Source organism: Chaetodon auriga, chromosome 19 (genome assembly GCF_051107435.1).
Source record: "Chaetodon auriga isolate fChaAug3 chromosome 19, fChaAug3.hap1, whole genome shotgun sequence".
Lineage (NCBI taxonomy): Eukaryota > Metazoa > Chordata > Actinopteri > Chaetodontiformes > Chaetodontidae > Chaetodon > Chaetodon auriga.
The window spans coordinates 8042421-8063585 of record NC_135092.1 but is presented as its reverse complement, the minus strand read 5'-3'; the positions used below and the strand labels follow the sequence as shown (position 1 = coordinate 8063585).

General features: G+C 42.8%; 2 protein-coding genes across 4 annotated transcripts in view; both read right to left on the bottom strand.

Annotated features, from left to right (window-relative positions):
• Window positions 1-418: 418 nt before the first annotated feature.
• On the bottom strand, window positions 419-10966 carry atp8b5b (ATPase phospholipid transporting 8B5b). The gene is made up of 27 exons (XM_076758064.1): window positions 10912-10966; window positions 10681-10739; window positions 10455-10568; window positions 10147-10245; window positions 9990-10051; window positions 9754-9826; window positions 9523-9593; window positions 9358-9440; window positions 9012-9170; window positions 8279-8367; window positions 7776-7969; window positions 7480-7688; window positions 7345-7388; window positions 7084-7249; window positions 6579-6767; window positions 6277-6392; window positions 6004-6168; window positions 5520-5631; window positions 5179-5284; window positions 3742-3892; window positions 3236-3419; window positions 2912-3135; window positions 2540-2623; window positions 2210-2455; window positions 1854-1992; window positions 1426-1556; window positions 419-679 (listed from the first exon to the last, which is right to left on the bottom strand). The coding sequence occupies exons 1-27, from the start codon at window positions 10964-10966 to the stop codon at window positions 419-421; spliced, it is 3585 nt and encodes a 1194-aa protein (XP_076614179.1).
• Window positions 10967-13447: 2481 nt separating this feature from the next.
• The window catches only part of unc13bb (unc-13 homolog Bb (C. elegans)), a 60037-nt gene continuing 52319 nt past the window's right edge, over window positions 13448-21165 (bottom strand). The window contains exons 34-47 of one of the 3 annotated variants that reach the window (XM_076757661.1): window positions 20053-20067; window positions 19850-19870; window positions 19663-19689; window positions 19189-19209; window positions 18592-18680; window positions 18353-18499; window positions 17992-18115; window positions 17817-17870; window positions 17595-17672; window positions 17046-17193; window positions 16763-16819; window positions 16441-16533; window positions 16165-16324; window positions 13448-15968 (exon numbers count right to left, since the gene is read on the bottom strand). In XM_076757661.1, the coding sequence (XP_076613776.1) occupies window positions 15683-15968; window positions 16165-16324; window positions 16441-16533; window positions 16763-16819; window positions 17046-17193; window positions 17595-17672; window positions 17817-17870; window positions 17992-18115; window positions 18353-18499; window positions 18592-18680; window positions 19189-19209; window positions 19663-19689; window positions 19850-19870; window positions 20053-20067 (1320 nt within the window). In that variant the 3' untranslated portion in view covers window positions 13448-15682. The remainder of the gene's footprint in view (window positions 15969-16164; window positions 16325-16440; window positions 16534-16762; window positions 16820-17045; window positions 17194-17594; window positions 17673-17816; window positions 17871-17991; window positions 18116-18352; window positions 18500-18591; window positions 18681-19188; window positions 19210-19662; window positions 19690-19849; window positions 19871-20052; window positions 20068-21165) is intronic. The other 2 variants (XM_076757662.1, XM_076757663.1) reach the window with 2 other exon arrangements.

The following is a 21165-nucleotide window of genomic DNA, read 5'->3' as shown; positions in this document are numbered from 1 at the left end:
CTTTCAAACTGCAGAGACTGAAGTGTGCTTGAATGCATATTCTCAAAAAAGTCCCTGATGGAAACTGTGTTACCATATGACAGATACAAAACTACAAAATAAATGTTCGCTGTGACTAATTGCAGAGCTAAATCAGTTCTCCACTTGTTGATTGAAGTTGTAATGAAATGAATTGTCTAAAATGATTAATTATCTAAAAGCTTCTGGTATGTTTTAGAAAATGTGTATGAGAGTTTTACTTATTAAGGTAAAACATGCACAAGCACCAGTGGAGCACTCAGTTTTAAGTGGAAAAAGTTTGACCTGGAAACGATGCAGGGAGTGCACTTCATCCTGTGCGTCCTCTCATGAGTGTGAGCTCGACTCCGAAATAAAAACTGCTCCCACGCACTCTGCAGTGTCCCTGCATGCTTCCTGTCTAAGGGCTCTGTGACCCTTCCGGCTCCTCTGTGATGGTGCGGTAGTGCTGTGGCTGATTCTGAGCCAGAGGGGAGTCTTTTTGGATATGCAGGACCGGTCGACTCTTCAGGGGTCTTAGGAACTTCCGAGACATCACCAGATCTCCGTAGCCCTGGGAGTGTGAGAAGGCGTAGCCAGACCGACGGGTGCTGATGCGCCTGGGAGGTGGGCGGCGAGGAGCAGGAGCTGGCAGAGCCTCTTTCCGCACCTTATGTCTCACCTAGAGGGGGGAGAGAGGGACAAGTCCTTAATGTGGCCCTGCTTACATTTGCTCATGCAGGACAGGCTTGTATACTGTTTGATGTAATATATATCTTAAATGTAAATTACTTCTTATGCCATACTGTGACCTTAGAATTAAAATGCTCCATATCTAAATAGAAAAAATGACCAAAAGCATTATGAATGGCACCGTTACAAATGTCAACCAAGTATTTGTGAGACAAATTTTCGGATTCTTGTGGTAAGTGAAAGTTTCATTAATGTTAACTCTACCATGCTGCTAACTGTTCAAAATAGTTCAATATACATAAGTATATATAAACTCTTGTCTTAGCTCAAATATCTTACAACTCTGTCATAGTTGATTTTTGTTTTGAAACAAAGAATATGATTGCTTCTGTCAAGCCTTGGCCAGACAGAACTTCTAATTCCAAATCATGATATTTCAAACATATTTTAGCTTTTCTAATCTTTCTAAAACTAAGCAAATATGACCTCTAGAGGCATCTGTCAGTAACAAGTCAGTGTGTCAGTTGATCAATCTATTATAGTCATCCTTCTTTTTTGTTTCTGTTGCCTACATTACAGCCCTCTTATATACTTAACATATCAGAAGGCCAGATTGTAGCCTGAGAGATAATGTGGGAAGGCAGAATTTGAATGATGTATCACCATATAACGTTTTAAAACCCTCATTTTAAACGTTGGTTGGTTTTAGATGGCCTCTGCCATGTCTTCTCTCACCTTGTCATTGATGGTGGGCCGAAGCTGAATGAGAATGAAGCGGAAAGCCACCACAGGCAGAATACAGAGGAGGGAAGTCAGGAAGATGGTCAGCCACACATTAGGCTGGTTCAGAGAGTTCCTGGCAGTACCTGGAGCCCCAAAAGCATCCGATCAGCAGTCAGAATCACATAGTAAGATGGTTTATTCTTATACAACTCAACAGTATTGTGTATGGGTTGTAAGTGACTCTGCACACATCTAAAAGGGTTAACATTCAATGCATAAACCACAAAAATAAGGATTCACTCAGGTTGCAGCAGGATTACTGGCAACCTAATTCTCACTTGCTTTTTATTATTGTCAGCCTTTTAGAAATCATATAAACCTGTGCATAACGGGCTACGTCAGCTTTGGGAAGACTAAGACTAATAGCTGAATTGACTCACCAATGAAGGGGAACGAGGAGGTGAAGATGAGAAACATGCCGTTGCTGTACATGGTGAACGTGACGGCAAAGTAAGCGGCCAGGCTGCCCCATACGAAAAACTGGTTGACTGCTGTCCAGTAATGGGTGTCCAGACCCAGCTGAAACATGTCATTTTGATATGAATAAAATCTCTCAAAGCACATGTTATTTTAGTGCATGTATAGCAGTTTGATATAGACATTTATAGATAAAATTTTTCACTAATTCACTGTATTAAATGCCTTAAAAAATCAAGGCACTTCATCACTTTGATACATAAACCCTGCAGCTCCACTGCACTGTGATACTTCTGGTGACAAGAACTATATTCCTCACCTGTATGTACACCACCACCAGCAGACAGGTCTGTGCCAATAAAGCAAAGGACTGATAGTCAGCGATGTCTTTGCCGTCATCTCGGACCGTGTCGTGAATGGCAGCCCATGGGATGAAGAAGACGACGAGGGAGCTGTAGCAGCTGTGCATCATACAGCGCACAAAGGCTTTTTTACTGAAGTACAGGTTCAGCTGGCCTGGAGTATAGAGCTGAGGATACTGGAAACTCCAGCGGTCATTCACGTCCTGCAGAAACAAACCCCAATAAAAAATAAGTTGAATTTCAGTTTCTAAGCTGTTTCAGACTAGTGACTAATTTTCCTAGTTTACCTGGTCGAAGAGGCTCATGCCGAGGACAGGAAGAGCTGTGTAGACCAGGTTGTACAAGGTGATGAACCACTCGTCATACACAGTCTGTACAGAGGGACAGCAAAGACAATTCTTCATTTGTATTTTATATTTTTCCAGTGTGGATGGAGAAGTGTCTGTGCAGGACTTTCATTTGAGCATATAGGACATGTCTTTGGACATGAGTTTGTGTTGCTATATTGCTATATGCTTTTCATATTACAGTACCTTGAGCATCCGTACTGTATTTTGCTGTATACTTAGAGTTACTCAGGCCATGCTAGATTCCTTATTTTCTCGCATTGCGTGTAACTCACCAAATTATGCCACATAATTCCAACATGTGTCCCTCACCTGTGCAGAGAAGCCGCAGAAGAAGGCGTACCAGAAATGCACAAAGGTGAAGGTGAAGTTCTTGTAAAAGAAATATTGTAGGAACTTGCACATGCGTAGGTAGGACCAGCGACCGTGCACCAGCAGGAGGCGCTGCAGGTAACGGAACTGGGCAAAGGAGTAGTCGCTGGAGAGAACCGCCTGCATGCCCTCCTGACCGCTGATGCCGACACCAATATGAGCAGCTGAAGGGTGGACGGCAAATAAAGGTACAGAATTCACACAGTGAGGAACAGTAACTATCCTCCAGCTGTTTTGTCTAACACAAACCTCGAATGAGCTTACCCTTGATCATGCTGACATCGTTGGCCCCGTCCCCAATGGCAAGGGTGACGGCCTGCTTGTATTTCTTGACCAGCTGGACAACCATGGCCTTCTGCAGAGGGGTGACCCTGCAGCAAATCACTGTCTGACACATACACGCTGTCCTCAGCAGCTCCAGCTCTAAGTCCTTCTCCAGGGCAAACGCCTGAAGATGAAAGGGAAGAAGGGATTGCTGATCATATTGAGGTCATGAGTCAGGACCCCCTAATGCAACCCTTGAAAGATTTTAACCAGACACCAAAATGAAAGCACTCTCCACACTGTCAGGAATACAGTACGTTGTGAATCCTTCATTTTTGTTAACCTAAATACATTAAGCCTAAAAACACCACTATGAGCCTGTAAAATTCTGTAAAAATTAATGGTACAATGTTGCACCATCCATGGGACATCCAGCGGGACTTTTTCTGGATCGAGGACAAGTTGAGACAAATGAGGTTGTGATGTGCCTGAAGAAGCCTTCTTACCAGACTGTGTCCATTTATAACTAGGCCATATTCTCCATCCACTTTCTCATCCTGCACAGTCTCAGTCTTCTTAAGCCAAAACAGGCCCGCACGGGCCTTCTTCACAGATGGCTCAGCCGCAGATTCAGGACACATTTTCCTTCTTGCATTCCTGAAAACAGGAAGACATGAAGGGTGGGTTAGTCAATAAAAAGCTCTGAATTATTTTAGCTGTATCTTATCAAGTGGAATAAAGAAAAATTATCTAACATAAACTTAGTATCAGCTAAAGAGTTAAAAGATAATGCCAGTGGGGCTTAAGGATCAACAGGCCAATAAAAGTTTATTGAATGTAATGATAAACTTTAATCAGCCACTCCTCTTCTTCATGGCAGTAAACAGAATGCCTCCTTCAACAGCCCTCAAAAAAACATTTTGAAGCAGCGTCAGTAATGTAGAAAACTTTATTTGAAACTCGAGATAAGATCTGTAACATCCTGCTAATCTGTGCATGTTTTACTTCCTGTTTTATTTAAGTAGAAACAGTTCCTGTCCTCATGGGTTTACTGCCTCCTTGATCGCCCACATCAGTGCTCACCTGCCCCTGATTTTGTCAGTAGCTAACCCTGTTTACATTGTTCCTTGTTTGTCCTGCTACCTCTGTCGGATTATCTTTGTTCATGTCTGTGTGATCATTGCTTTCCAGCAGTTCTTCCTATTTACAGTTTTAGATTTTTACTGGATTTGGGATTTTTACCTTTTTCTTGCCTGGAGTTCTTTTTTCTGTGACTGGACTGGTGTCCCCTCTAGACCTACCAGCTTTCTCAGTAAAGACTTTGCCCCATATCCAGTGTGATTCTCAGCACCTGAGTCTTTATGTTACCCACAACATGTTTCAAAATGTGTTTCTTTCTGTCTCCTTATTGAGTTAACAGCTGAGATGGTAAACAGGAGTGTTCTTTGTGCTGGGTGCTTTAACTGGCAAACTTGATGTCTGGGTCTTCCATTGTTTAAAAAAAAAAGAAAAAGAAAAAAAAGTCAATCGTCCAGTGCCCATGTGTTCACAAAGTGGTGAGCCTCACTCTATCTTTGTTTGTGAACGACTGAGCTTTCCCAGGATGCCCCTTTTATACCTAATCATGATACTCTCACCTGTTACCAATCAGCCTGTTTACCTGTGGAACGTTCCAAACAGGTGTTTTTGGAGCATTCCACAACTTTCCCAGTCTTTAGTTGCTCTGTGCCAACTTGTCTGAAACGTGTTGCTTGCATCAAATTCAGAATAAGCAGATATTTACAAAAATCAATGAAGTTGAAAACATTAAATATATCGTCTTTGTAAAAAAAAAGATTAGTAAATGATCACAGTCTGTTTTATTTAGGGTTTATAGAGCTTCTTAACAGTTTTGGAAAGCAGATTGTACATGTGTTGCAGTTATTTCTTTCTGACTGACTTACTGTAGCTCCTCTCTGACTCCTTCAGCCGTGTTGGCAGCCACAACGAAAATGTCTTTCATCTCCTCTCTCAGCATGTTGCAGGAGTAGCCGATATTCTCCGCCGTCTCTGATTCAAAACATCGACATTTACAATTAATCTGATGCAATTCATCTGTCAAACATGCCAACAACATTCACTCTCTGACTGAGTTCATTTACAGGATGTTTAGATGTGTCATGTGAACCCTTGGAGATTAACAGCAAGAATATGACAATATACACTATATCACTTGATATCACTTAGAATATCACTTTGTATTGCTGTGTTATTTGAACAGGAATATACAATACATGACACTAACCCTGTTTATCCCCAGTCAACACCCAGATTTTGATGTCAGCTTTAGCCAGTTGCTCTATGGTCTGTGGCACGCCGTCCTGCAGCTTGTCCTCCACTGCTGTCGCTCCCAACAGCTAAAAACCACAGAGAGGTCATGTGAAAAGGTATCAACTGTGATAGACAAAAAGCATTTTCAATTTCGATAGTATTTTCCAATACTTTCAAGACTGGAAGCTAAATTTTTAAAGCCATGCTTGCGTTCTTTCTCTCACATAATTTAAATAACCTGAAACATAACACATGGGGATAAAGCAAAGCTGGTTTAGCTGGCACTTAAATCTGCATATTAGATCTTTTTGTTCATCAGGGTGTTTCATCATGTCTCATCATTATTCATTTAACATATTATGAAGCAGGATATACAGTATATAAAATTACTCTCCAAAAAAACTAAAGTAAACTACCAACCACAATTACTATAATTAGTATTTAGCATGTGGACTAACCAGCATGTCTTTCTCTATTTCTTCATAAAGTGCATCAAGTCTCTCCTCTCGTCCATCCATGGCAGTGCTGGCCTCATGGTGGCGCTGTTTCCATCCAACCATAAACTCCTCATCCAAGTCCTTGTACGCCAGAGCCAGTGTACGGAGGCCATCGCCTGCATACTCCTGTTTCGGTTCGACGGGTTAAAGCAGTTCAAAACCAAAATCCTGACAAATTCTGAATGTGCGTTCGTTTCGTGTCGGCATGCACAAGAATCCAACCGCATCACTTACATTCAGGTGTTTGGTGGTAACTTCCATCAGTTTGTCACAGGACGAGTGGAGTCTTTCAAAGATGATGGTGTCTGCTCCTTTGCAGTAAAGAGTCAGCTTGCCTTCGGGGTTACGCACTGGAATTCATGGTGGAAGTTACTTAGCGAGGACAGAGTCATGAGGTTTGACACATAAACTTGTGGCTAGAATCATTTTCACGACAGACAGCATGAGTTTAAATTAGCCTCTTGGAAAGAATGATATGGATTTGGTCACTGTGGGGCAGATGGCACAGAAACATCAGTGATCGTAGTTTCTCTCACCTATGACTGACATTCTCTTTCGCACATTATTGAAGTCCAAAACAGCCAGAAGTTCATAGACGACTTGTTTGCCCATCTCCATGACCGTGATGGTCTCTGGTGTGCGAGAGCGGAACACAAACCCGAAGTTTCTAGCTGCAGTCACCAGAGCGCCCTCATCCGGGGACTGAGCCTGATAGTAGAGCTCCCCTGCCAGGAGGTAAAGACGGCAAGAGAGGAAAGGAAGAAAGAAAGTTAATACTGGAGGGCGCCACAGACACGTTTTGAAATCTTACACATGGTGGCTTTAATACTTTTTGAAAACTCAGTTTGTTAGGAATTGAAGGTCATCCTGGTGCTGCTAAATGGTTAACATGAAGAGGAAAAGATGTTAGAGTGAAAATGAAATCTGTATTATTTAGGATTCTATTAGGATCTATTAGGACCATTTAACTAAACATAAGTGGTGTAATTCTTCTGTTCTAAGCCTCTGCAGTAATACAAATGTCCATTAGAGGACGCTCACCCTCTTTCTTTTCCTCAGGCATGACGGTGTGGCACAGAGCGAGCAGGCGGAAGAAGGCCTGAGGTTCCGCGTTTTCCTCTCTCACCGTCTCCACCAGACTGTGGTCATGAAACATGAACTTTGGATCCGCCAGCTGGTTCCAGGAGAAGTCCACTCTCTCTGTCTTCTGCAGAGAGAAACACAAAACTTATTAATATACACTAAACACAAATAAAAGAAATCACAAAAGTATACAAGCACGTGTCAGCATTCTCCTCTCACCTCTGTTATTTCCACCCTTTGTCCAGCAAAGTCAAACAGCTCCCCTGAATAGCAGAAATACTCCAAAATCAATCATTCAGCTCACACTGGCGCTTCCATTCTACTCGTCTTTTATACACAAGCAGAGCTGCTCACCGTAAGCTTTCCCATTGATAGTGCACTTATTGAAAGTCATGATGTTCTGCGTCAGGGTGCCCGTCTTGTCGCTGAAGATGTATTTGATCTGGCCCAGCTCCTCGTTGAGCGTGGTGGTCCTCGCCTGCGCAGGAGTGTCGTTCTTGGGGTAGTACATCTTCCGGTCCCAGTCTATGAAGAAGCTGTTCCCCAGGCGGATGATCTCCACGCTGACATCAACACAGATGAGGGTAAGCAAAGATTCTGATACCTTTGTTTACTTTCTGATTTTATTATCCGTCCGTGCTGGAACATACCTGACGTAGAGAGAAATGGGCACCACCGTGTTGAGGACGATGATGTAGGACCAGAAGGAGAGGAAGGCTGAGAGACTAACATCAATGCCCGGTTCACGAGGGAGGAAGGCTGTGAACACCGAGCCCTCCTTCACCTCCCAGATTGCATTGCCGATGGCCAGAACGGTGCACATAGTCGCCAGGAAACCAAAGATCTGATGGACAGAAGACACCACACATCTCAATATATTGTCACATATTGTTAAAAATGAACAGCCTCTATGAAGATAATGCTTGAGTGAACTCAAGGGCCATTAAGTAATGAGTGACTTTTATTGACTTGTAAAAGAAACAAATCTAAACTGCCTCCAAGTAGTTTTACACATAGTTTTTATAACTAGAGGAAATGTTAAACGATAATTTTCAACTCAAGAGAGAATACAAAGTCCCCAAATTAAGAGAAGACAAGACACTGTGTGTGTGTATCGACTGTGTATTTGTGTGTGCATGGGCATCAAACTCACACACAACACCAGGACGTTCATCAGGTGATCGATGCTCGTCCGTTTGAACGTCGTCTTTCCGCTGTTCTGCATCAGCTTAGTGTCGGGACCTGGAAGAGCTCAATCTGTTAGTCAGATGCACTTACAGTCATGCAGATAGAGCTAATTCTTATTCTGTCAAGTTTGTATTCATGACCCTCACATGCATATTCAGTCAGTGACTTCCTAACAACATGTGCATGATGTGGGTGTATAAATGCCAATTCCAGATCCAGAAAATTCCTGTTCAAGGAATTTCAGAGTTGGCTTCATTCAGTTCTGGAGGTTGTCACTTTGAGCAAATTTGAGTCAAATACAGTTTTTGTTTATCCAGTGCAAATGCCAACACTCCAAAGTAAAATTAGTTGAATGCAGGTTAGTCATTTACCAAAATGCAGCATAGCTTAATAGATTTAATGATTCTACTTACCATCACTCACCATTATCCCCGTAAATTTCATTTATTATTATTCACTGCTGTATCTAACTGCTATGTTATGTATTACTTTGGTTTGGTCAATCTTATTTATAATAAAATAAATACATTTTTTCCCACTGAAACTGGTATCTTGCACACAGCATGAGCAGCCTCTGTTGGACTTGGGCGGTGCACCCCCAAAACTTAGCTGTAAACCGTCACGTTGTCATTCAGTTGTTATCAGAATATACAGCACGGCTGGTAACTGCTATTAGCAGGCAGCTGGTGAGAGTTTACCTCCGAAGATGACCAGACCGAAGCACCAGTCCGTGTTCCTCAGAGTGCATCCTCTGAGCAGCACCTTGTCGTTGTCTAAAGCGTAAACTTGTCCGTTCATAGTCAGGGTTCCTTTGAACTTGTCCAGACGGTTGTTAGGAGGCTCACATCTCACTTCACCTGAGAAAGACAGAGGTTGGTGTCAGCAGCACTTCCGAAGTAACAGCTAACCGCTGCGTTTGAGTGTGGAAATCTATCTCATGTAGTCAGTAGTGAGTATAGTCCAGTCAATCAAAAGCAAAAAAGCTTCTCTGCCAGACTGCAGTTCTAAAAATGTGTCTGTTTGACGTTTCTTTCAGCTTCTCACCATTGAAGCCAGCCAGTGCATCGATGCTGTCTCCCATCTCTCCGGTTACAGTCAGGGCCTGTTTCACCTTCAGATTGGTTTCACTGGGGGAGACAAAGAGGACATGAGAAGGATGCCGCTGAAGGGAAATCCAAGACGGTGCGAGACATCAGCCGTCACACTCACCCATCTAATTCAGCCGTTTCTACGTAGACCAGATTGAGAGGCTCACTGCTGGACAGCAACAGGAGGTCCGCCTATGAATGAAAGCATCAAATACAGTACAGACAACTGGAAAGACAGAAGATGACAAGATGAGACGCACTTACATCCCATAAAATGCCATGAAACACACATCCCCTGGCAATCAGAAAACCAAATCACCTTTAATCTTTATCGTAGCATCTCCAAACTTACCGTGACAAACTGGTTACTCTCCAGCTTGATTATGTCTCCAACTTGAACGTTCATCCATTTTTCATTCTTCAGTCTGCCAGAAAAATACAAACATGAAACATACCATGAAATCACAACACTGCGCATAAAAAAAATCATCCAAAACACGACCTTTTAAATTCAGAACTGTACTCCAGCTGTGTTGTCATTTGTATTTCTGAACATATAATGTGAAATTTGTATCTTAAATGACTCACTGTCCCTCGATGAGGACTTCCACCTTGCGGTTATTCACTTGATTGTCGCTTTTGTGTCTGTTCTGCTCAGATGACAGTGCACAAGGAGAAAACAGCGTTTGTTTAGATCAGACATTTTGATTAAATGACACGTTTAGTACCAACCGGTTCAGCTTACTATGTCATCGCTGGCATCCTTGACTGCTGTTATGGACAGCACCAAAATCAGAGGGACAGCAGTGGTGAACCAGGAGAGAGAGGAGACTTGTGGGATTAGCTGTCAACAGAAGACACACACACACACTCACATTTAAAATGCTTTAATACCTTGTGTCTGTTGCATCAACTGATGCACAGACTCAACTTCTTCCAGTTCCAGTTTGTCAACCACTGGTTTGCCTTTAAGCGCTCTATGAATACATTTGACCTTGACCTTGCTAACGTCCGTCACAACACTAGAGGAGATAAACAAAGAGAAAGGTCTACCTGAAGGATCATGAGGAAGAGGAAGTACGCGTTGGCGAGCCTCCGGAACTGCTCAAAGAGGTTAAGTGGCAGGAAGGAGAAAATGTTGTATTTGGAGGTCTTGATGGCATTGTTCTGAAGCAGAGGGATACAATGCACCATGACTTATATTTAAAGACTTTGCAAGGACAGTCACTAAACTCTGAGCTGGTGAATACACACAAACAGTTTTTCTTGCTTTACTTACAGCATAGTTATAAGACAGGTTGAAAGGTCTGTCATTAGCTCGTAAGTATCTTTCCTCCTCTGTGAACAAAGATTGAGAGTAGAGAGGGATGAAAACGTTGCAGCACTACCAGGAGAAAAATGTCAATTTATTCAAGTACAACATGTAGTACATAAAAGCCTTAGTGCTATTAGTCCACTGACTGTTACAAACACAGTGGGAGAACACTTACAAACACAGTTATACTCTCACCTCCTTTTTCCTCCTTCCCACACAACCGGCGAAAGTATGAAGCTACCGACCCCATCTTTAGCTCAGTTTCTCCATATTTCACACCTAGAGAAAGAGCACATGTGTACTCATCACAGAGTGAAGATAGCAACTGAAAGGGGAAACTGTGGTAAAAGTGAGGGAGAACCAGTTTATTTATGGAAGGTCATGCATGGTTCAGTGTAAAAATCCAAATAGATATCCAGTTATGAGCAGAAGAAATGCTTTTTAAAAGCAGAGATTTGCAACATACAGGAAACATCTGCTGGATGCAGTCAAGAAGAAGAGATGCAAATGATGGAAGGATAAAAAGAGGAGCCTTTTTGAGCCTCGATGAGGCTGTGAAACTGAGTTTTTTCCTCCTTCCATACTGATATGTTTCACATATAAGAAATTAGAGCCATAGCTTTTGGACAGACTGTGAAACTGTGTCAAGGAAATGACACACAAGGTTCAACTCAGGTCCTCATTCAAATGATCAACTCTGTAACCGAGGCCCTGCTTTGTTCTCACAGCTGAAAATTGAAGGTCTGTTTCTGTGCATGGCTAAACACATTTGATGGAAACATAAGATTTAAGAGAGAAAACATGGCGGACATGCATGAGACTCTCTTGTGTTAGTATCAGGAAATAACCACTTTATCTGTAGTGAAGAGCTATAAAGACATCAAGCCACTCCTTTCTCAACCTTTTGTACCAGAGAGATCTATAGCAGATAATCCATAAGCACAGTGATTTAGATAATGATATGGCCATGAACATTTGACTCGTTCAGAATCAGGCAAGAACTCCAAGTCATTGAATAAACATATGCTCTCACACAACTATGAAACAGAATGTGACTGAGCCACTCGGCCGGGACTTGGATTAGTCGTGTATTTCATGTTTTTCACATTTCGGGGTTTAAACTGTGAGCCCCTTCCTGATCTATTTCCACAAAAGTGCTGTACATCCACCGTTTCGCCAGTGTCTGAAAGCAAATGAAAATCAGCAACGTACCTCAAACAAAAATGGGATTTCTGGTGTCCTTTGAGTCCTGCTCACAGACACAGGACCACACAAAAAGAGAGGGAGAAACCTCCAAGTTTCAGTCCTCCCTTCGCTTCCGCCTCAGACAAAGTAAATCCAGGCCCTCGTCCGTGCTCTGTTTGGACGTCCAGGCACCAACCTAGTCCCACGCAGAGAATGGGGTTCGACGGGGGCCTCCAGCTGGCTGTAAGACATGCAGGATGGGCGACAGGTGAAGTGGTGGACTAGTGAGAGAGGCGCCTACAGTAGGGGTTTCAGGTTCATGCAGGAAGAGCTGAGATCCCCATACGCCTAACAGCTCAGGGCTTGAGCAAACACTACAGTGATCTTTGGACTTGGACGGTGAGACGAGGCAGGAGTGGAGGGGCAGTAAATAACAGTACAGGTGAATGGCTCCAGCCAATCAGGGCCACAGTATGGTTGTAATCTGGGCAGTCAGGTATATAGCAGACATTGTGATGGGTGCGCATGCTCAGACTGAGAAGTTATCTCTCTGACATTTTCAATATCAGCTCCGTTAATCCAACTCACATTGAGCCTCTTCACAGGTACAAGAAAAAAAGACATATTTATTGCATTTTGGAAGCATTTTAATGACTTAAAAAGCTCTGAATATTGTGACTTTACCACTGACATGCACATCCAGGTGCTTTCAGAAATGGAATTTAATACCTGGGCTCTAACACAAAGGTGCACTCTGTCGTCCAGGGGACCTCAACATGAACCGCTTGTTAAATTAGTTATTGTGTGTGTGTGTGTGTGTGTGTGTGTGTGTGTGTGTGTGTGCGCCTTTGAGTGGACATTAACACTTACCTGCATGTATGCACAGATGCGCATGCACAGACATGCAACTCTGACCTCAACAGGAAACACTGAATGCGTCGATCCACATGTCATGTGGATCAATTTCCAGACAAAGTAATTTAAAAGAGAAATTCAAGAGTATTTATAGGATGTAAACGAAAGAACATATTGTATTTAAAACCAAAAATTCATGTTAAATTAGAGTTACCAATAGGAGAAATCAATCTTGTAAGTTAGATGCAATAATTGATTTGTACTAATTAAACCATGCAAAGAAAAACATTTAATATGTGTCAAAGGTGCTTTTCACCGGTGCTTCTCTCCATCTATGTGTGTGGTAAGTGACTTACCTGCCTGAGCTCTGCCTGAGCCCCAGCAGGCCCCGAGTCCAACGATGATGCCCAAGACTGCTGCAATCCGGATTTCTTTACATACAATGGCTACAGTCCGAGGTGGTGAAGGTCAGACCATAAATCACACCCTGGTTTGATAAGATGACTCGCACACATCATAATCCTCACGTCTCCATAATCATCGTTGAAACCTCAATAAACTCATGGCAAACTGTTTAACAGTGCACTTGCATTCAACTGGCTGTAATTAAGCAACTCAGGAGCTGCGTGATCATGCAGATAACATTTAACCAAAAAGTCCAATGGAAGTCTGCAGTCATATCATGCTGTAAGAAAGCAGGGAGGCACGTTTATAGGTACTTCTCAAATACTTTATACAAAATTCATTAATCGGAATGTTTACATGGCGACAACAACATTTCAGAGTAGTGACAATACAAAGAAAACACCACAAAAATACAGTTACTGTGACTGATATACTGTACTTGTTAACTATTGCAGTGACTTAGTAATAGTGCAAGGGTTGCCAAATTTAGAAAACAAAGAAATAAAAAAAAAAAGTGAACACTTGCAACTTGGCACAAGGAACATGTATTTTACAGAATGGCTACGAAACGTTGCCCTCATAAACCGATAACAGGAATTATTCACAAAGTATAATGAAGCGTAAAAAAAAATGAATTTGTGGTTCCTACAGGGTGTGGTGGGTTTCAAACTGTGCACACACTTCATAGCAAATACCCAGCCTTCATTACGAGTAACATTTTAATATTCTTCCATCAGTTTATTCACTGGCACACATTGCACTGTATACGACCCCTTTCCGTAAAACTGACCCACAGCTTACAAAACAGTGACATCATTCCAGACTATTAAAGAGGATTAAGGATGAACATTTACAAAACGCTAGCAGGAACAGAACAGAACAGAACAGTCTAGATATCATCAAAGAGTACAAAATGATAAGGAACGTCACTTGGAGAACTTGTTTGACATCATTATGGGCAAAGCGGTGGCCGATCCTCAGGAAACAGCCAAAGGAAACACAAGGATAAATTTAAAAAATGATACACATTTTTTTTTTTATTATTATTATTAAAGTAAGGCCACTCATAGGAAGAGCAGAAGAAAACAGAGCAGGAAGATATATGTAAACCTTAAGTTATTCTACACTCCTGATCAACTCAGCAGCTGAGGAGCTCGTGTTCAAATGTTCAGATGTCCTATTTGGAAGAAAAAGTTGTTTCCCCGAAGTTCAACATGCAATATTTCTTTACCATAAATGAACAATTCTGTAAGAGTTCTCTCTATTATAGATCTCCAGCTTTGTCAGTAATTTCCTAACAAACACCTGGTCGTCACTTGATTCTGTGTATCTCATCTTAAGAAACTCTTCAGTTGAGCTGCAGTTTATGCTGCAGCGCCAAAAGCTGTGCAAATTCTCCAACACACCATTCTGCTCCCAGTAAACAACATTTTTAATCATGGGCTTTGAAGAGCACAGACAAAAAAAATAAATATGTATAAAAAATAAATAAAATGGCTGCACCATCATGGTTACAACACGAGCCGAGAGTTGTTGATGGAGCTGACGCTTCTACATAAATATGGCCAGAGTGAATGTTCGCATGTTTGGTCTCATTTTTTCATGAGATTTTGATTTAAATCACATTGTTGTTCATTTTACCGCTTGATTATTTACCGATCACGTCACTGCTGTCCTTCCTGGGGAAACAGGAACGGAAACGTAACAAGTCAAGGCACACATTAGACTGAACAATCCTTCAAGGGGTCAAATTATGGGTTTTTAGTACCTTCTCTTGACACAAGATTAACTTTACATCATCTGCTTCACTTGCTAAGTCCTTGCAGAGCTTGGACTGTCTTCTAGCTACCAGTCATTCTTCACACAAAAGACCCCTTTATGATAAACAAGCAGTATTTTCACATTTACTCAAACCATCACAGTGGAGCTACAGAAGAGGGCATTCAAAACAACTGTTTTTACTTCAAACATTCACAGTTTGTAAGGCATCAAACACACGGCCACGGTTTGAAGGGTTTCGGTGGGGTTATTGCACAACAACACTGGGAAGGTGTGGGAACTTGTCTGGGCCCTGCAGCGGGGCCTGGCATCCTCTGTTCCCTTGAGGCTGTGGCGTGTGCACTGATGAGGAGAGGGGTTTAAAAAAAAAAAAAAAAAGAAGCTTAAATGACTGAGTAAGTGGCCACTGCCGAAACAGCTGGTGAGTGTGGAGGTTGGGTGAGCCGGTGTCTGTGTGCTGTACAGTAGCTCGGTAAATAACGTGTGTTTGAGGAACACGGAAAGCGAGTGTTTACCCAAAATACCCAGAGTGTGAATGTGACAGTGTGTCGGTGAGCTTGGCTAAACAGTCAACAGCAGCTAAGACACATAAAAGGTCTAAGAACGAGTTCACATGGCCATCTATGGAAAGTAATTCCCTGCTTTTTTGACAAGACTGTCCCTTGAGGCCCTTCTCTTATTGTTAAAATTTGGAGGCCTTCCATCCTTTCTGTCTCTCTCCTTCCTCCCTCTCCAGCTCTCCTCATCTGCCCTCCTCGGCCGAACGAGTCTCTGACTTCAGCCTCACGAACTCCTTGGCTACATCGTCGTTGGAGCGCTGGGAGAGGATTCGCATGGCGGTGAGGCCTGTGTCGTCCATGTGGATGCGTTGGCCCAGCGGGCACCAGCACGCACAGTTTCCCTTTACTGTGATGTCTCTCAACTGTATCACAGCCAAGCCGACCACTCTGTCGGCGCGGCCGAAGCAGTAGTCTTTGACGCAGACCTGCAGCTCGTAGCACTCGAAGCCTTCCTGGTTACCCAGAACACTGTGAAGGAGAGAACACTGAGGTTTGAGAATTCAAGCTTTTAGCAATGCAGCAACAGCAGCAGCTACTTCTATTCAAAGTTACAAAGGTCAACACATCTGTGTGAATGAGCAAAAAGTCTGCAAAGCTTTCAGTGGCTGTTTTTTCTTTCTTCATAAACTATTCCATCAGCAGGCGTAGCTGCTGCACTACTTACAAATTGAAGTTCTCGTTGAACTTGGGAGACCAGCTGTTATTCTTAGATTTGGTCTGGAATTTGCGTTTCTTGTCGCTGAGGTGAGGCCCGATCATTGAGATCTCCACGAAGGGTCGGAACATGCCGGACGTCTGCCACTTCAAATCACTGGCTCCCAGAACTAAATGTGTAGAAACACAGAAACACAGAAACACACACACAGAGGATGATGTAATCAGATGAGAACATGAAATGTCAAGCATTTTTATTGTGCATGTTACGGAAACTCAAACAGACCTTTGACAGTCACTTTGCGCTCCCCATTCCCAGGATGAGTGTGCAGCTCGATCTGAACGGACACCTCACCTATTGGCTTGTCCACGCCTGAACCTGGATTAACGCAGAGCCAGATATATCAGTGAGCTTAGATTTGGGGCCGGTGAAGGCACAAAAGAAAGTGATTCATTATGCAGAGTCGGTGTGAGAAGGGGGTGCAGGTGTTAGAGGTTGGGGAGGGTTAGACCTACCCACCTGAGCGGCACAGAGTGACAAAACCAAAATGTACAAAGGGACAGCGGGTGGGGAGGGAGAGGAGGGCTGGCAGATCAGTGAAACCTACCCCTGCTGGGCTGTATTTTTTCATTGGGAGTTAACCTAATACCCTTTCCATTGTGCACTGGCACAGAAGCAGCACAGGAGATAAAAAGAAGACAGCAATAACACGTCAGCATCAAAAACACTTTAAATACACAGAATACAGGCACAAATCTAAAGGACTAAATATTCAGTGACAAGCCTCATCTATCACACACACACACACAGTGCCCTCTCCTGGTCTACCATGGGAAGTGCTTTCTGCCTAAACCCTTTTCGATGGATTATTAGACAGCGGTCTGAACTACCTTGTGCATGCTGGGTGGTCACAAAGGTCTTGATGAGCGTGTCTGTTGTCTGAGTGTAGAGGGACAGAGCGTGGCGCAGTGAGGACAGCTCAGGACTCTTCTCCAGGAACGCCTTCTTCAGCCCGTTGCCTCCTGCATGGAAGTATTGCTGCAAAGGACACAGGTGGCGAGTCAGCACACACATGCCTGGAAGAACATCTGGGGGTGTGCTATATTTTAGTCCAAACATTCCCAATCATTTAAAAGGTACACTCTGCCAGATTTTCAGACAAAAACAATGTATAGACAAACTTAATCATTACTTCTGGCCCAGGTAGACGTGTGTGGCAGTGTATTTACCTGCAGAGACTGCTAGTATTTTCTTATTTTGAATCATCCACTTCATCCTCCACACACTTTCCCTTGGCCAGTTCAATCAGGGAACGTATGGCCATTAGCTGCTTACATAAGCTTTCAGGGTACTTGATTAATGAATGAATAGTTGATGCGGCTAATTTGACCCGTCTACCCTCCATCCTAATGAAACCAAAACCCGCAGTATAAACTGACCTTGATAGTGTCCAGTGCCACATCCATGACAGCACACTGCCTGGGAGACAGGCTTTTAGCCTCCCCTGCCATGTGATCCTGCACATCCAAATGAGAAGCAAAGAGGTGAGATAATTTCACAAAAAAATAGATCCATTGAGTCATTTGGCGGTCAGAGTTTGGTAAAATTGAGCCCCAGCAGGGAATTTAACATAGTGTAAACATATGAAGGCACTGCGATACCTTGAGTTTGGAGAGCTGGCCCAGTTCTTTTGCAGCTGAGAGAATCTGTGCTCCCTGAAAAAAAATTAGTTACCAATTCACTACTGTACTTAAAAGTCAAATCAATTAACAGGATCTTATAATTCAGAGGCAAGCACACAAACACACTGATGCTGTTGTGGAATGTTGAGCTTACAAAGGTATCGTTGCCCTGCGGCAGGACAATGGTCTTCTCCAGGCTGCTCATAACGATCCTCCACAGCTCCTTGAGCACCCGCTTCAGGACAGTCTTCTCACATACGGTGGCAAACAGTGTCAGCCTGCAAAAAAAAAAAAGAAACAAAAAAAAAAAACAAAAAACAAATACACACAAGTTGATGAGACACACGGACCATAGAAAGTGCTGGGGTGTGTGAACCTTTATCTGTGCTATTATTGTTGGAAATCAGAACAGAGGCTAAGGACACAGAAGAAGAGAAGAAGGAGGAAAATTTGCACAAGAATGAATCAAAACACAGAGCTGTCAAACAGTCTCAAACGCTTGTTAATTCACTTACTTTCCATCCAGGAAATCCATGAGTGGCCGCAGCATGTTGTCAGAGTCGGCCTCCACCTGGTTTTTGTTGTTAGCGTTGAGCGGTCCTTTGATCTGGTACAGCAGAGACGCCATCTGTCGCATGCAATCATTGATACGGCTCTGGAAACTGGAAAGAAAGCAAACGATCCATCAGCATGAACGCATGTGTGCTTACTGATCTAATTGCAAATGTCTGTGTGTGCGTGGCTGGACGTCTACCTGTTCCCAAACGTCCTGCTGAGCTCATCCAGCACATTGTTCAGCTTCACCTGCAGGTCGTTCAGTAAATCACTGGCCTCAGAGTCCATCTGCAGAAAGGCAGGCAGACAGAAGCCAAGGAGCTCTTCAGTTCAAAATATATAAAATCAATAAAAGTTTTCACAAAACTGCAAAATGCAGAGAAAATGATAATTCTCAAGAGAGGAAGTACTCGAGGTGCCACAGTCGGCTTTAATTTCATATCGCAGCTTTCGTCCAAAGCGCTTCAAATTACCTTTGAACTTCTTAAAGCTGCACTTCAATGCAAAAGATAGGAGCTACAAATGTGTATGTGTATTCTGAGGCTGTATGGACACAAACAATTTTCTTTGCAAAAGGACAAATCGAAATCTACATGGCAGCAAATTTAAGATTTGAAAAAACAACTTTAGTAACTAGCATTTTATGTTAGATAGTGTTGTGTAATGTTACTATGAAAATGCACACCAGCACAGCCAATCTGTCATGCCTCATACCAAGGGATACAAAACCATGACTGTAATTTATAAAGAGTGGAAAAATGATTAAAATTTAACACACACAGCCAAACAAACCCACCTTTTTACCAGAGGCCTCAGACTTTCAAAGGGAGCACATTGAAGAAAAAAAAAGTTTAATACCGCAGGAGATGTGTGTCTTACAAGGGTGCACAGGGTGAGGGGACAAGGAGGGAGGTGAGAGATCCATGAATTACCTCCAGTATACCTCACCCAGGTATACTGTGGCATCATCTAAATAAGCACAGCCTGCAGGGGAGCTAAGCCATATGGATGAGGCAATGGTGTGGCTCATTAAGGCAATGATCCAACGGCCCTTTGATTCATCGCCTGTCAGGGTCACATGGCACCATTAGTGAGGAGGGACTGAGATGTTTCTGCTAGGCAGCTCAAAGGGAAGGCTTCAGGGGAGAAAAAGACAGCTAGAAATGCACGGCGTTCTCTTTGTAATGTGCTGCATGGGTTTTGTTTTGCCCGGAGTGTTTTTGTGTGCATGGGGTTATTAATGTGCATGAGTCTGCACACCAACACTCACCTTCTTGTCTTCAAAGGTACTTTCAGTCTACGACAGCATAGACGGGTGGAGGGTAGCACAGGACAGCCTCGATTAATTGTTTGCCATTAGGGATTTGATGTTCATTTAGATTAAATGGGAAACTACAGAGGATTGACGGTCATTGTGTAAAGCACTGTGGCAGCAGCTCCGTATGTACCTTACCCACCTTTTCTACTGGTGCATCCATCTTTACATGGTGGGAATGTTTTGAGATTTAAATAAAAAAAGAGACATAAAGATGAAAAACTGTCAAGTTGAGTCTAATAAAATCTGTGAGCCACTTGAAATTGAAATTTACAGAACACCACAAATACGGCAAGTTTTTCCACATTGGAAAGCACATGCTGTATTTGTCACATTGGCACCCACCGTGTCCTGGTCGGCCTATTGCAAACAAAAAGTGTTACAGAGAAAACACAAATTAAAGAAAAGTCATAACAAAATGGGCAGAAATAACCTCTGTTTTGTTGGAAATGAGTGACCACTTCAAATGAAAGATTGGGGAACGGGAAAGGGGTAAATACTCAGTGGAAATCACCACAGATGATAAAAACTGCACACGGTAAACTCCATCATGATAACCACAGGGACATCTTGTTTTAGTAGGACTGAGCATCACTATGACGTTGCTGGGAGTAGGAAGAACAGGACGCACAAGAATGAGAGGTTAAAACCACTTCAGAGTGCAACAAACCTCAACCTCAATTTTCTCCCCTTTTTCCCCTACTTCCTCCTCCTTCTCCTCCTCCTCCTCCTCACTCTCCTCAAACTAGGAGGGGCAGTGAAAAGACAACACAAAACAACGAAGTTTACGAGTCATTGCTGCAAATGCCACAACCGTATTCAACAAAGCTTGATGTTTCAAGCTCATTTTGGTGCCTCTATTTCCAAAGCATGTGAGTATATGCAGTCATGTATGACAGAACATGTATGCATATACAGTGAACTTGCCTGCCATGCTAGCACTCTATTGTTGCGCTAGAAAAGAGAGGAAAAACATGATTGTGACTTCACTCCCCGTAAAAACACACTTTCGGCCCTTTTCCACACATGTGCTGACTTGGTTTGACATGTCAGCCCAGCGTGGCAGGGATTTGCATGTCCACTATAATGGTAAAGGTGTGACTTCTACTGACGTCACTCCTGTATTGAGTTGATGACGTTCAAAGGCAGCACCCTCTTGAGTGCTCTTTACTGTTGAAGCGTACAACAGCTGTGGATAGTCACCAATTTATCATCATGGATTTTCAGGCTGTTGTTACAGTTTTGCTTGGCATCTACTGCTTACTGCTTGAAAAATGGAGACAGGATGCTTGAAACTGATGAAGTATCTGGTATGTCTGGCAATAGCTGGGCTATTTAAACATGTCATCCCTGAATGATAAACACGGCATGTTTACACTGGTAATGGAAACACAAATCAATAAACATGGTTTGCCACAGAAAAGTCTGACTTGTTGTAGCTCTCTGGTGAGCTAAATG